General features: G+C 33.7%; 1 protein-coding gene across 1 annotated transcript in view; it reads left to right on the plus strand.

The window, feature by feature from the left end:
* Window positions 1-16,716, plus strand: part of dikar (CECR2 histone acetyl-lysine reader dikar) — an 89,157-nt gene that overhangs the window by 30,938 nt on the left and 41,503 nt on the right. Inside the window, exons 4-7 of the mRNA XM_089108151.1 lie at window positions 3,182-3,343; window positions 5,642-5,773; window positions 8,989-9,099; window positions 12,896-13,113. Coding sequence (XP_088964277.1) covers window positions 3,182-3,343; window positions 5,642-5,773; window positions 8,989-9,099; window positions 12,896-13,113 — 623 coding nt within the window. The remainder of the gene's footprint in view (window positions 1-3,181; window positions 3,344-5,641; window positions 5,774-8,988; window positions 9,100-12,895; window positions 13,114-16,716) is intronic.

A 16,716-nucleotide genomic window follows, 5' to 3' on the forward strand; every position in this document is an offset into this window, starting at 1 on the left:
AACTAAACGAAATCAGCAAGAGATTTTCGAAACGAAAGGTTACAGCGTTTAGTCGTCTGCTATCTTTTTTTGTATTACTTTACACAATTAAATTTGAACTAGTTTTGATAGAAGAAATTAGTCAGAATTAAACTCTTCGCTTAGGTTTTGAAGACGAATTCTGTAAAACGATATGGAATGCAATAACAAATGTACAAATATTTGAAAAACATTGAAAATTTAGCCGCAGAATATCCATCTCGTTTAACCAATTTATCCCAGCCCCCTTCCACTTTTTCACTTGCGACCAATCTACTTGTGTCAAGAAAAAAAAAAATCTGAATAGAACAGACTACAAACTCGTGTTGGTCATTTTTTTTTGGTTCTCTCGCCCTTCCCCCCTAAAAACTTTGTTTCTGAAAATGATGGAGCGTTAAACTTCGTATTTAGAATCGGGACATTTTTTTTTTTACTAAGTATTTTTAGGAATCATATCTTTTTCAATTTGTACAAGGTCAAATCCTTCGTTTACTGGGGTATTATTGATGTATCTAATTAGATCGGACAGAATCTAGCTATCTTAGCCTATTTTAAGGACCAGAGCCTCAGTTCCTTCAAATAAAAAATTTAGTACTTGTGCCACAAACAGTTAACTCTTGTTGATTTTTTTTTCAATTTATCAATAGAAGCAAAAAGCGACATGGCTTAAATTTGTTCTTTTTTCTTTGTATTGACCCGGTCATTTAGTATGGAGGGAGTGGTCGTAGAAACTTTGAAAAGGGTCCATTCGATTGGAAATTGAAAGTTTTAATTTCCCTTTTTAATAATTAAAAGTGAAGCTTGCAGGGGTTGTTGAACTAAATCAAAAGACCCTATGTGCATCCTGGTTGTCAAAATGGCGAATCTGCAATGTTTCAGGAACGGTTGAGGAACTAAATCAAATATATCACTAAATCAATAATCAACTAAATCATTCTATTTCTACAGAATGGCTAAGGGCATTAATTAATCTTTCATGGAATGTTTAGGGGGATATTAGATTTAGTTAAACATTTGCAACCAGTTTGTCGGGAGTGTATCTACACTCCCGACATTTAGTTGGAGTGTATCTACATCCCGACATATTGTAGAGTGTATCTACAATATCTCAGGTATGGCTACGCATGTTAGATTGAAACTTTCAGGGAATATTAAATTAATCAAAAGGCACTATAAGCATCCAGGTGGTCAAAAGGGTATATATGCAATGTCTCAGGAATGGCTATGGGTATTAAGTGGAAACTTTGCTGTCTATGTAAAAGACCATATCTATGATATCCGTAATATCCCCAGAACCGAGCCGAGCTCTGGAACCTCAAGTCAGTTTTGAAATTCTTGGCAATCTTCTGCACTAGTCTCTGGCAGGGCAGTGGGTCATTCAAAAGGATATTAAAAGTTCCAGTGTCTTTTAAGATTCGAAAGTTATTAGAGGGCAGTCAGCCCTGCTCCTGATTCCTTTTCTTCCAACCTGATCCCCACAGCCCAGAAGACATCCGATCAAAAGGTCGAGATGCTTCGGTATCAGATTAGCTCGGGACGTTCAGGAATCATTTTTTGTGTGGAGAAAATAATACATTTTGTTGAGACGGGTATAAAATTTGGCCAAGTTATTACGAATAATTCGCTAGACCGAGATTACCAGTTTTTTCCAAAAGTGTACTCTGGAAACAACACGCGTGCCTGAGTAAATAAAAAAACGCCATGTGTATGTGAGTTTTCATATTATATTCAGTGTCTTTGAAATGGCTAAAGGGATCGAGTTGTAACTTTGAGGGAGAATTCTAGTGTGTTGTGGGGCTATAAGTTTGACCTGGGGGGGGGGTATATCGAAAGACTATATATTTTTTGGTCGTCGGAATATCATCACTGCAATATTTTGGGAATGGCTCGGAGATCGGAATCGAAATTTTCAGGCACCCATGGGGAAAGGAAAGGGGCGGGTTGGACAAGGAGAAATTTGTCCTTGGGGAAGGGGGAAAGGGCTAACGAATGTTCGTCTCAACTCCATGTATAAATAACGTTTTTGCATTAAAAACCCCCAAGAGACCTGTAGTATGTGCACAGTTAAAAAGCTAGATAGATCAAAAAGCATCATGTGCTGCCAGGTTGTCAATATGGTATATATGCACAATATCAGGAACGGCTTATGATATTAAATTGAAACTTGAAACTAAGGGAATATTGAGGGGAGGCAACTGGACGCTGAATAGTGGCTTCGAGGGAAGAGTGGAGCTCAATCGAAAGACAATACATGCATCCTGGTTATTAAAATAACAAATCTGCAATACCTTGAGAACGGAAATTAAAAACTTAAGGGATCCAGTTGAAATTTTGAGGACATATTAGACGAAGCTTGACTTGGAAGGGGACAAGGGGAGCTTACCAAGGATAATTAATTTTTGAAAAAAATATGGTTCTTTTGATTCTTAGTACGGAATATTCTACTATTTTATGCTAATTCGTCTCAATAAAAATTTCAGAACTAAGAGAACCTCAACCAGGAAATAATCCGATTCCATTGGATGTTGACATTCTTTTTTTTTTTAAGCATCAAAATAGAAACCTTTTCAATAAATGGAGCTGGAATGCATTTATATGTACAGACAACCGTTGAAAACGAAATATAATACAATATGGTTCTCATTTTTTTTTATATAAATAGCCAATCAATATTCGTCTGTATTCAAGGTCGCAAGAGAACGAGGGTCAAGATGGCCTCAGCCCTGTCAACGGCCAGAAATTATGCAAATTTTCAGTCTATATTTTGTACAAAATATTAAAAGAAAAGCTAAAATCTTATCCCTTAAGCAGAAAAGCCGAAGAAAAAAACTTTCCAACTAATTTCTTATTAACAAAATAAAGTGTCAATTTAAAACACACATAAATAAATTAGAAACTTTCTAAAAAAGAAGTTTTTCAAATAAAAGCTGAAATCAACCGAAGACAAACAGAAATAAAGCCATTTAGTAATTCATACTTAACGAACAAAAATAACTTTCAATGAATCAAGTCGAACTTACAAAGATAAAAAATTACCCCAAATAAAAGTAAAGCTAACGCCCTCTAAACTTTCTAAAAGCCCGAGTGTAACTAATCGTTTAATCTAGCTATTTATTAATATTATATAAATGGAAATGCATAATAATCAGTGTGAATTTTACAGGAGCTGGAAGAGGCATTGTTGACAGATAGCGTAGAAGACCTTGGTAGTCCTTTACTTCAAGAGCTTATTGTTCGTCTTTTAAGTGGATGCATTGAGAATGAAACTATTACCAAGTCCAATTATGAAATGTATTTAAGAAGGCTGTTTCGACAGAAAAATAAGGTTATATCTTTTTATTACAAATTAGTCTGAAGGGTGTTCTAAAAGCAGCTCCCAGAAAGTAGTTGCTATTTTTGAAAATATGCCATACATTCTTTCTCACTAATTTGTTTTGTGTACAATTAGTAGGCTTATATATGCTATTAGATGAATTTATATAATAATTCTCCTCTGTTTGTAGACGACATTTCTTTGATTTCTGTCAGATTTTCACTCTTTGCGGACTGCCTTTATTTCTTTTTACAAGAACTGTGAAGATCTATCACCTTTTCTTTATCATTGAGTGTCCTGTATAATTTGATACAAGGAGTTTATTATTGCTTTCCAGCAGAAACTATTTATGAGTCAATGCAACATAATATGTCTTCACAAGTTTATGATCATGATAGCTGTTGTAGCAGTAATATAATCTTGAAAAAAGGAGTTGTATTTTTGAAAATATTTTCTATTTAGTATTTTTCCATGAAATTTTTAGAGCAACTATAAAAATCGTTCTCCCTTTTTGCTTGTATTGAATTTTGGAGGGACTATTTGTCATCCTTTGAGTTCTCATAGATAAATTGTTGAGCATTTTTGTTCAGGCGACAAAAAAATTCTCAGTCTTAAGAAACCACCCGAACTCCTAATGACCAGTATAAATGTGGATAAAACACAACCCTGTTTAACTCCTGATTTAATACGAAACCGGCTACTAATCTCATTCCCAATCTTAACTGCAGCAATGATGTTCTTGTACATGTGCTAGTCATTCTATGGCATTTATCTGGTATACCATACAAGGATAGGACCCACGTTAATGCAATTCTATTGGCTAAATCAAACAGTTTCTCAGTTTCTATAAAACCTTGAACTAAAGGGGTCTGATAACTTAGACACTTTATTTCTTCTTGGAAAAGAGGTATGCTCATTTCTTTGGTTGATAGAATTATAGAATTTGTCCAGTCATTCTTGTAGTCTCTGAGCTAAATTACCTTTATGACGTTTTTTCTATAATAGTTATCCTATTCAACTTATTAATCAAATTATAGAAGAAGAAAAACGAAGAAAAGCAAAAAAGACAAGAATGAAGTCACCCCCCACTCTTCAGTCAACATCATAAAAGAAAAGAAAAATTTCACAATATTATCATATATCCCTACACTTAGCAACAAACTTGACAAAATCTTACGTAAACATAATCGTACTCATCCTTCGAAAGCCATTTTAGGGTTGGACGCTTTTTTTTTATTATGGGTATGACAAAACAGATTCTATTCCTGGTAGCAGTGTATATGACGCGCCATGTTCCTGTGAGAAATTCTTACATTGGCAGAACCTGTCAACAGTTGAGAGAAAGGCTAAACGGAGATAAGCTTTCAATAGGCAAATTTCTAAAGTCTAAAAGGAAAACGATGATTTATGCTCTAATTTGGCCATTCCTGTTTATTTATCTTTTTTTTGAGGAGGCGAACATATCGTCAATAATAAGTAGTTTATCACAATGTTTGGTGAAGTAGTTGGAATGACAAAACTGCGTGCATGAAGACCTCGCTTTAAAGAGGGATATTGGGGATCAAGAACGTGTCCAGAATTTTTGTTCGGGGGGGATTTTTTGCAGGAGAGGGGCTTACAAAAAAATTGTAAGCCCGAGTCGGACAAATGTTTCGGGGGGGGGGGGGGTTCCAAATTTGGCAACTCCCCTCCCCCCTGGATACCGCCTTGTTCGGGATATTCATATAAAGCTTATTTAGGATAGTATCATAAAAGTAGACCCAATGCACATTCCTTCTCATTTTAAAAAAGGATAACTTAGTCGGATTAATACAAATAAAATCAACAGACAGACTGCATGTATACCCATGGATAGAAGCCATGACCAATCCAATTTTTGAATGATCATTCTTTTTTTTCTGTGACCTTGACGCTTTTGTTACCACGAGGGGGCTTCTATGTCTGCTTTTCTTATTTTTTTGTTCAATTTCTGTCTCTCTCCCTCTCTGTCTCTCGCCTCCTCTATCTTCCGTCCTCTCTTCCTCTCTCTCGTCCCCTCTACTCTTCCTTCCTCTCTCTCTCTCTCTCTCTTTCTCTGTCTCTCTCTCTCTCTCTCTCTCTCTCTCTCTCTCTCTCTCTCTCTCTCTCTCTCTCTCTCTCTCTCTCTCTCTCTCTCTCTCTCTCTCTCTCTCTCTCTCGCTCTTAAACTCTGATTCATAAGCAATTACATCTTTTAGACTGTTGTGTGACATTCCGGATTCATTTTTTGGGTCGTAGAAATATGTGTTACTTTACTAAAAGAGAAAATTTATGCATAAAGGTGTATTTTAGGAAACATTCTGCTCCATACCATTTCAAGGCGATTCAAGCTTTCAGTTTTTTCCACTCCGGACAAAAGTGGTAACTTTGCAGATGTTATGTGACTTCAGGCTAGATGCAGAAGATGTTCAGGATGTGCTTAAGGTAGTTTCCTTTTTCATTTTTTTTTTTTTTTTTAGGTAAATTACAATAGAATGAAAGAACATGTTAGTTTGGTGTGTGTGAGTCTGTGAAGGATAAACAGGACGGTGGAATTAATTTTTAGTATGTGTGGCACGTGCAAAATTAAACAAGATTACAAATAACTCACAGAACAAATGGCGGTTTATAAATCTCCTTCCTTGAATGCTCACATGGCAAGGAAAAAGGAACAGCACAAATCACATTGAATTGCAAACGAAAATATGACCTAAAACTACAGAATAACGGGATAACTATGCTACTAATTTAAAGATGTATTTCAGATATTACAGTGGAATAGGGTACGTGTTATTTTAGCGTATGTAAAGGATAAAAAGAAAAGAGACATTGAAGATACGCCAGAATTTCGCAATTTAACTGAAATTGCTGATTTGCCACCATATTACTTGAAACTGAAGAATAAAACGATAACTATGCCAATGCATAATATAGATAATTCAGAGGGCATAGGCATTGAAACACTCCTGGCTGTTACTGAACTATACAACAACACAAGTAAATTAAAACTATAACGACTAGGAAAAAGTTGGGAAAGAATTTTCTTGGTACGGTATCTTGTGACGTCATGCGAAATTACATATTATTTTGAATGAATCCAAACAGCTAAAGCAAAAGGTATGGAAGAATATCTGGATAATGATGCATAAAAATGAAGATGCACGAATATATATATATATAGTACCGGGAGCCCGGCGGTTTAGCCGCCGGGTCCCGGCACTCGGAATGTGGCAGGCTTCTATGTATAGATTCTCATTGTCGTTTGTCTTCTAAAAGCAGACAATTTGTTCCTTTTCTTGATTTCATGACGTCCAAATGGACCTTAAATTAGAATTGGTTCCTTTGTATAATTATATTTTTTTATTGGACCTTTAACTTTTGCCTCGGCTTGTCTTTTGTCATTATGAAAGACATATCGCCGAACCTTTGTTTCTTTCAATTGTTCAAGTGGTGGGACAAAACTTCTTTTTATTCCAACGATTTATCTAGTCCAGGTTTTTGACTTTATAAGGTATTGAAGGCATTGACGACCACCTTTGTTTCTTTTAATTGTTCAGGTGGTGGGATAAAAACTTTTGCCTTGGTTGGTCTTTTGTCGATATGAAAGACATATCAACGAACCTTTGTTTCTTTTAATTGTTTGGGTGACGTGACAAAAACTTCTTTTTCTTCCAGATATATACCGAGTCCGTATTTTAATTCCGAAAAGTATGGTAGGTATTGTTAACATTATCCATGTAAAAATACAAAACTAAATCATCATTGCTATCATTATCAATTTGTTTGCTTCGTTACACCTCGGCTTATCTTTTGTCATTATGAAATACATATCACCGAACCTTTTTTTTTGTTTTAACAAAGGTATGGTAGGCATGGAATACCTTATCCAGGTCAATATCCCAAACCCAATCATCATCGCTATTGTTTTAAATTTTGACAAGTTTTGATTCTCGCTGTCCAGGTTGATTGTCATTGACTTGCTGCTCTTTATTCTCATTTTTGACTCCCTCACTTGTTCGTTGCCGTGTGTCTTCTAAATGTGCGTGTCTTTGCTCTTCATTTTTATTTTTAACACGCTCTAATTGTCGTTTTCGCATATATTCTAACCGCCTGTGTCTTTGTTCTTGATTTTCATTTTTGACACGTTAATTCAAGTGTTGGTTCCAAAGAATTATCATTTATAGTTACTGTAACTGCAAATTTTCGTTTTTTGGGCCATCAAACAGACATAATATTATATAAATAACTGTAGCGTTGGAAACTCAACAATCTTATTTATGTTATGCATAACATTATATAAGAAAAATACTTATGTGATGCTATATATGAAGTCATAAGAAATGCTTATATGATGTGCCAACATGACGGCATTTGCAAAAACCAAAATTCAGGCTCTTAACGATGTTTCTCAGACTTCTGACCTATCTAGATCGTTTTTTTATGCGAAAATATCCCTAGATAACAATTTTCCCGAAAAAATATGGAGCCATTTTCCACAAATAGAATAAATATATATACATAATTATTACTCAAATATAAAGCCAGTATATATATGTAATTTGATTGTTAATAGTGTAAAATAATCAGTATGCAAAAAGCTTTGTCGAAGAAAATTTAATGACATAATAAAATAATTGAAATATCTGCATAGAACGACAAAAAACTCCATGTAAATACGGATTCCAATGGTATGTTCGAATTGGCTAGTTTGTCAAACCTACCTTCTTATACAAACAATTTCTTAGTACAGGTATATTATTACCTTTAAGGTGTATGCTTGAAAAGGATTCATAAAGTTCGAACACAGAAATTGCTGGTCAGAAAAATTTGCCGATTCAGAAATTAAGTTTACCCATAAATGTGAAATAATATCTCTTTAAGAAAACCTTAGTGAATACTTTTACCTGTAGCTATAACTGTTTCCGTAAACGTTGAACGTGTAATTTTATCGATGCTTTCTCAGCTGGTTCGTGCTATGCCTATGCGAACAAATGAAAAGACACAACTAATGGATCTTGAAAATAAGGACGTTAAGTATCCGACACGCCTAATTGGGATCAACGATTTTTTTCAGAATTATAAAAGTATCCCTAAAATTGCACCTAATTGAATTATGAGAAATTTGCCAATCCTTGCATTGTTGCACATTGTTAAATACATCCACGATTTATGTGGATGTCAGCAGAGGTATGAGATACGAGAGGGATGTGGGGCGCTCCCCTTCCATGCTATAGGCTAGACGGTAAAATAAAAAACTGTATTACCCAAAGCTCTCTGGTGTACCGGAAATATTCTGGTTTACCCTTTTATCGAAATACCGAAAAGTTTTAATCTTCCCTTACCGTAAAAGTTTGACTAATGATGTTCTGGATGTCAGTAAGTGAGTTTTGTTTTGTCAGTAATTCACTATAGTATGTATTCAACTTCATTTTATTATTTATCGACTTACTTTTTGTGTTCGTCTTATTTTATGATTTTATTTCTAGCTTTTATTTTGTAATACTAGTTACAGCTGTAAGGGTATGTTTTGACCTCCTATTTGCTATGTAGCAGAATGTGACTGTTTTCTGGAGATCTAATCAATGCTAGAGAAGATAGTTTCTCCGTACCCATTAATAGGTGCAAGAAATCCAATAATACCATTTCATTTTTTCTGGTAGAACCTGGAAGCAGATAGCCTTCGAGTGGAGCCCCTTGGTTATGACAGTATTGGTGCTGCATATTGGTATTTCTATGGCACGAGGCTATACAAGGAAGACCCAGATGACGAGGTAAGTCTAAGCGGATATGTGTGGTCAGTCGTCCAAAAGTAGAATGAAAGAGCCAAGTTGAAACTTGCAGAGAATGTTAAGGGGATGAAGTTTACCTCAAGTTTTTACTTGGGGAGAGGGGACAGGGGGGGGGGCTGGTGGCTCAAGATGTTTTTCTCCAATGTACCTAAATTTTTTGTACTGTAAGCCTGTGTGGGACCAACTGCCAATCAAGTTCAACTGAAGAAATTGAACCGTTATACATACCTGAGCTCCCAGCTTTGTACTGAAGGATGTTCTAACGATGATATCCAACAGCAAATACAGAAAGCACTGATATTCTTTGCCTCCCCTCGGAAGCCCCTACGGAATCGTTGCGAAGTCAGTGTCCGAAAGAAGTTTTGAATTTCCATGGCATTAGTTTGCCCTGTTATCCTCCATGGACGTGAAAAATGATCGGTAAAGTTATAGCATGAGATTACACTGAAAGGATCGACCCTCTCTATGTCTAATTAAGAACGATCGATCGAAACTTTTTCTTTGTACTTTCTTCTAAGTTATCCCGATTTATACAAATCTATTTTCAATGGGAATCTCGCACGATGACATAAATGAGCCCTCTCCCGGTATTATAAGACCATAGGCTCGATACGCACTGGAAAAAATACAGAATTATTGATGATCGTTGTCGCATGTCTTGTAACCACAGATTCCGTTGTGCTTTTTTGTTTTTGTTTTTTTAAGTCTTGATTTGACAGCTTCCTTATTTTCCTCATAGTGCCCTTTCCTTGACACATTCAACACATTAATTCAAATCTGATTAACAAGATGGTAGTTTTTTTCTTTCTTTTGCTTTCTGTTTTAGTTGATTGATGTTCTATAAGTTTCATTCAGAACAATCGGCTGTTTTTTTTTTTTTTTTTTTTTTACTTTCTTCCAAGTTATACTGATTTATGCAAATTTATTTTTAATGTGAATATTGCGTGATTACATAAATGAGCCCTCTCCCGGTCTTATCGGGTCATAGGTTCGATACATCCTGGGAAAAATATAGAATTATTAACACTTGTTGTCGCATGTGTTCTAAACCCAGATCTCGTTGTGCTTCATTTTTGTTTTTTTTTAACTCTTGATTTGACAGCTTCCTTATTTTCCTCATATTGCTCTTTCCTTCACATATTCAACATATTAATTTATATCTGATTACAAAGATGATAGTTCTTCTTTCTATTTATTTCTGTTTTAGTTGGTTGATGCTCTATAAGTTTGATTCAGAACGATCGACTGCAAAAAAAGTTCTAATAGACTTTCTCCTACGTTATCTTGATTTTATCAATTAAATAAAATAAAAAATAGAAAGAAAAACTGTCTTTGCAATCATTTTGAATTAGTGTTGAATGTGTGAAGAAACGAGCATTATGGGACAAACATGGACGCTGTCAAATTAAGAATTAAAAGAAAAAAAAAAAAAAAAAAAACTGGAACCGAATTAAGTTCGGTCCTCTGGTAGCGTATATATGATACAGGACTCTGTTTAATCAAGAGTATGAAATTGGAAATATACCTAGAGGACAGCCCAAAAGACGAAAATTCATAAATCTTGAACATGGTGTGTTGTTGGAAGAGCAACAACCTTGATAATCAAATGTCCAGAATTCAACGGGACAAAATTCCAGGACGATCAATATCGAATTCAATGTCAGTATATAAAATCCAATTGAAGAGATTTTTGTCCAACAACCTGGACCATCCAACATATCAGGACCAATTCAAACAGCTAAAGCAAAATACATGGAAAATATGTCTGATGTAATGAAGATACTTAATGAATCTCAATCCTAAGAACACTTTGAAGAAATGCGACAATGAACATCACAACGAATCGCAACGAAATCTGTGGTTAGAAGACATAAGACACAAAGTCTGTGGTTAAAAGGCAAGTTGTATATATATATATATATATATATATATATATATATATATATATATATATATATATATATATATATATATATATATATATATATATATATATATATATATATATATATATATATATATATATATATATATATATATATATATATATATATATATATATATATATATCACACACACTATCACACACTCTCACACTCACACACACACACACACACACACACACACACACACACACACACACACACACACACACACACACACACACACACACACACACACACACACACACACACACACACACACACACACACACACACACACACACACACACACACACACACACACACACACACACACACACACACACACACACACACACACACACACACACACACACACACACACACACACACACACACACACATATATATATATATATATATATATATATATATATATATATATATATATATATATATATATATATATATATATATATATATATATATATATATATATATATATATATATATATATATATATATATATATATATATATATATATATATATATATATATATATATATATATAATTTCTTAGACCACACCGCTTTTCCATTAAAAACAAAAAAAATTTTAAACACGAAAAACGGGTTTTAATTTTCTAACAAGCAGTGAACTACAAAATAATTAATTATGCACAAAGCTCCGAATATTTCAGCTCACATCTGGAATTTTTCAACGGAAAAAAAAAAAAAAATAAAGCAAAAAAAACAACTTAAATTACATTACAATAAAACATACTAAACACATAAAGAGAACAAAAAGCAAAACGAAAGAAAAATATAAATAAATAAGAACAAAACTCACATATTAATTAAACATCTTCCATGCACTGAATGTCTTTCAACTGGCCTCCTCTCAGTATATAAATGGAAATATATTAAATAAACACTTCCATGTACTGAATGTCTATATTGATTCTACTGTCTCCTCCCAGTATATAAATTGAAATCTATCAAAAATGAAGAATATATTTATACTTATATAAGTATAAATATATTCTTCATTTTTGATAGATTTCAATTTATATACTGGGAGGAGGCGAGTAGAATCAATATAGACATTCAGTACATGGAAGTGTTTATTTAATATATTTCCATTTATATACTGAGAGGAGGCCAGTTGAAAGTCATTCAGTGCATGGAAGTCTTTAATTAATATGTGAGTTTTGTTCTTATTTATTTATATTTTTCTTTCGTTTTTGCTTTTTGTTCTCTTTATGTGTTTAGTATGTTTTATTGTAATGTAATTTAAGTTGTTTTTTTTTTTTGCTTTATTTATTTTTTTTTTTTTTCATTTTATAAATGCTACCGGATGTGGGGCCGAAATATTCGGAGCTTTTTTGCATAATTAATTTTTTTTTATTTAACTGCTTGTTAGAAAATTAAAACCCGTTTTTCGTGTTTAAAAAATTTTTTTTTTGTTTTTATATACATATATATATATATATATATATATATATATATATATATATATATATATATATATATATATATATATATATATATAATCAACATTCTAGAAGAGTCTAGAATTCATGTTTTACTTGAACGGACTTTTCTTAACAGCGTGAGTTTTGGATCAAATATTCATTTCAGTAGTTATAAACTGTAAAACTCGTTATTTACTGTATCAATGTGCGCTTGCGTAGGTATTGAATGATAACAAGTCTAAGTGCACTTAGACAATCTTTTAAAAAAGGCCTTAGACCATTTCAGACATCCATTTATGTTTGGAATCATCAAAATTTACGAATTCTTGTTTTTTTTTTGTTTTTTTTTTGTTCATATTTATAAACTACTTATTGTTGTAGCCGTCACCTCCCGATAAGAAGCGAAAAGGGAACTCAAAAAAGAAAAAATCCCATAGTCGATGGCATATAATATGTTATGAAGAAATAGATTGGAGTAAACTGACCAAAAAGCTGGGTAGCTCTTCAGCGAAGGAAGATAAAGTTCTCTACAGAATTTTAAAAGAAGATTTTTTACCCGAAATTCCTACTTTGTTTGAAGAAAAAGAAAGACAGAGACTGTAAGTTTATTTTCTTTTAAAAGTAGACTGAGCAGAACATAACAGTTTTTTGTTTTATATACTAAAAATGAAACTTTGCTTTGCTAATTGGCTGCTGGGAGAAAAAAAATTTCATTTGGGTATTACCTATACTCTACTTGTGAATATTTATAAAGCAATAGGTTTGAAAGGAAACTATCCTTGCTTATATATACTTTTGAAGTGAAAGAGTTGTCGGCTTTTGCAGTAAATTCCCTCTTATAGCCCATTCCTGCAAGTATTTATATAAGGATCTAAAATGACTACTGCTTTTTTGAAAAGAGCCGAAGTAGATATTTCTCTCTCCACCCTTTTCTGGTTACTTTTTCTCTACAGAATTCTATTCTATAGCCGTTTTTTTCTAAGAGAGAGTGTGCATGAGACCTAAAATAAGTAAAAAATGTTATCTATAGTGTAACCAATATGACGATATTCTATCCCAGGTTAAACGATGTTCTGTTTTTTTTCTGTCTTTTTAAGGCAGTTATGTCATTGAATGGAAGCAGATTGGACAATAGGCCAGAGCCTATTTTCCTCATTACGGTAGAATTGGCAGAGTTTGAACTAATGCTAAAGTTATGTTCCATCAAATTATGGACCTTTAAAAATACCAATTTCTGAATAAAACTTAAAGGAAATTTCCCGAACTAACTTGTTTTTTTCCTCTTGTCCTTGTATATATGGTCCAGCTTCATTGTCTAATGCACTAAAAATAACCCAAATCTATCTTGCCGAGTTTTAATTGAATCTGAAGAATTCAATACGTTTTCATTCTTGGCTCACATCTTTAGCTGAATCCTCATTGTGTCTACTGATGACAAGATTTAGTCTCCTCCTCCAGAAATTCAATTGTTAACATAATCAAAAGGGTTGTAATCAACCCTTCTACAGTTGCCACTAGTTTTATATTTTCAAGTTACTTTCTTTAAGCTTTATCTTACCCTAGTCTGATTACTCAATCCCCAAAAACACGAAGAAAATAATTAAAAGAAATATAAATGAATACTATAGGATATTCTACACCCTATATTCTGCCTATATTTTGGACTAGATATTCTAGGTAAAATATTCTAGAATCCCTTCTTTTCTCCATTCTTTTATTTGTCTCACTTTTCCCTTTGGCTGTTCAGTTTTACATGTGAGGGGAATTTTCGAGGGGGGGGGGGAGATTTTTCATGGGGCGGATTAGCCTAGCAGCATCTGGGCCACACAAATCGTACAAAAGGTCGTGGGGTCAAGGTTTTAATGGACATTTGTGTTTTTGAGTTCCGGTCTTCGATGATTAAGAGTAGTGATGTACATAGGCTGTTCATTACGAAGAAACCCCAAAGTAAGTAGGCTAGGACCAATTAAAATGCTCCTATCAGGAAGTTTTCGCACAACACTTTACACCTTCACACACCTTATTTGAAGCTCAGGAGCTTGCAGTTTAATTATGGTAAAGAGCCATATGTCTTTATTGTATTATTATTTTCCCTCCTCTCCAGCAACTATGTATGGAAGGGGTGGTCGTAACTACTTTGAAGGGAACTCATTCGATTGGAAATCAAAATTTCTAGACCCTCTCTTAAGAGTCGAAAGCAATTAGAGGGCAACCAGCTTCCCTCCTTTGTCCTGTTTTCCTATATGCACCACCCCCTGCACTCCCCCAAAACATTAAATCATCATTTTGAGATAGCCAGTTTATTCAAAATTGTTTAAAAGGCTGAAAACTCCGTTACTCACCTGTATTGAGTGGAGTGGTTTTAGACACTTGCGTGGGGATTCATCCGTTTGAAAATTAAAAGTTCTAAGCTTTGTTCAGAGGCGAAGGTGATTGAAGGGCAATCAGCCTCCCTTTCGTGACCTTTACTTCTACCTGGTCTCCCCGTAATCCCATGATATTGACCAAAATTTCGAGGTAGTCATTTTGTCCAGAGACGTCGACAGGTCTAACATATTTGCCTCTGGATTCAGCGTTACCGACACAGTCCCAGGGAGGATATATCTTAATTATATGAGCCAAGAATAAAAGCCGCATTTAATAAGCGCTTAAATTTCTTTTCAAGCGCTTTTGTTTAATTATGAACTTTAAGCTTTATGTGCATAAAAAACTTTAATTATGTAGAATATGAAAAAGTGGAAATCAGTGATCTTTAGAAGGTTTATGGGCAGTATCCTTAGGCCTATTTGTGGTGATTTATGTTTGTTTTAAGTTTCACTTAATAATCCATTTTAATTTCTTTTCGATTTGGGTTTTATTATGACTTTAACTTTTGTTTGGAAAACATCTTTCGGATTGATCATTGAAAAAACAAGAAGGAACAACAGAACTATTTCATTCCTGAGCCACCCATCTGTACTTACTTTTGAACTGAAAAGATACAGAGGGTCATAAAAATGATATTTTCACATATATGGATGTATGATATCATATCTATATGTTGCATTTAAAAAAGGAGGTCTTGATTGGTATTTCAAATAAAGCTATTTGATTACATTTTTTGGTAGAGTATTCAAAACGTTGTCAACTAGTTGCAGGGCTAGTGTCTTCAATGTTAAGGGATAAGGATAGTTCTTTCGTAATAACATTGACTTATTACTAGCATTTCCTGCACATGCCTTAGTACTGTTCTTTACTTATTCTGAACCTAAAAACGACTGGTCAAAGTTATGTATCCATGTTTAGTGTGCCTCGAGGACTTTTACCCAATGTATTAAATAAGAAAATAATCAGTATACTTTTTACCGTTCAAACAAGTTGGACACTCGTTTTTCTGTACGAAGTACTATTAATATATTTATTGTTTTCTGTGATCTGTGGATATTTTTTTTTGACAATTTTAGAATGATTAAAATTTTGTAATTCACAAATGAAAAAAGTATTCTGGGTCTAGTCTTCGTCGCTTTGTTTTGTATGAGAGAAGAGATACTTATTACAAATAAATTACCATCACAAGCCCCGAAGGGCCGAATTTGAACTTCGGACTCAATAAATCCAGACATGACAAAATAAAAATCATTGGAAAGACACGAAAACTAAAAAAAACTGGCAAAGAAAACCAAAACAAAAAAATATCACTGTGAAAAATCCTTCGTTAGTCAATTAAAGGGGTCTAAATAAACTTTGATACTCTTGCCAACCTTCTGTTCTGATCTGGATTGACATTCTGATTTCTTTTTTACTTTATTAATGTAAATAAGTTATCCCTAAAGAGATGCGAAGAAGAATAATGTTTTGCTATTGGGTCGGATAAATATTTCCACTTCTAATTAATAGATTTGCCGCTGAATAAGAAGGTAGGGCCTTAGATATGTTTTCTATTCTTTCTTTCTTTTTTCTCTATAGCACATTTCATGGCGCCAGTTGCATCAATGGCTACTGATATGGATACAACTTATAATGATATCCATTTGAATCCCTAACTTTAATGCATGTTTCAAACTTTTGCTTGAAGGAATAAATAGATGGTTTTGACGCAATAATCCCTTTAGGGGTACCTTTCCAGATAGACGTTTAGGACCAAACGAAGCTGTTGTTCAAGGTCTCTCCTCTGTTCGTCACTTTTTTTAGATAATCAGAGCGAAATTTTTGCTGATGTTTTT

Source organism: Artemia sp. Qi Xiang Cuo, chromosome 2 (genome assembly GCF_049724085.1).
Source record: "Artemia sp. Qi Xiang Cuo chromosome 2, ASM4972408v1, whole genome shotgun sequence".
In the NCBI taxonomy this organism is placed as follows: domain Eukaryota; kingdom Metazoa; phylum Arthropoda; class Branchiopoda; order Anostraca; family Artemiidae; genus Artemia; species Artemia sp. Qi Xiang Cuo.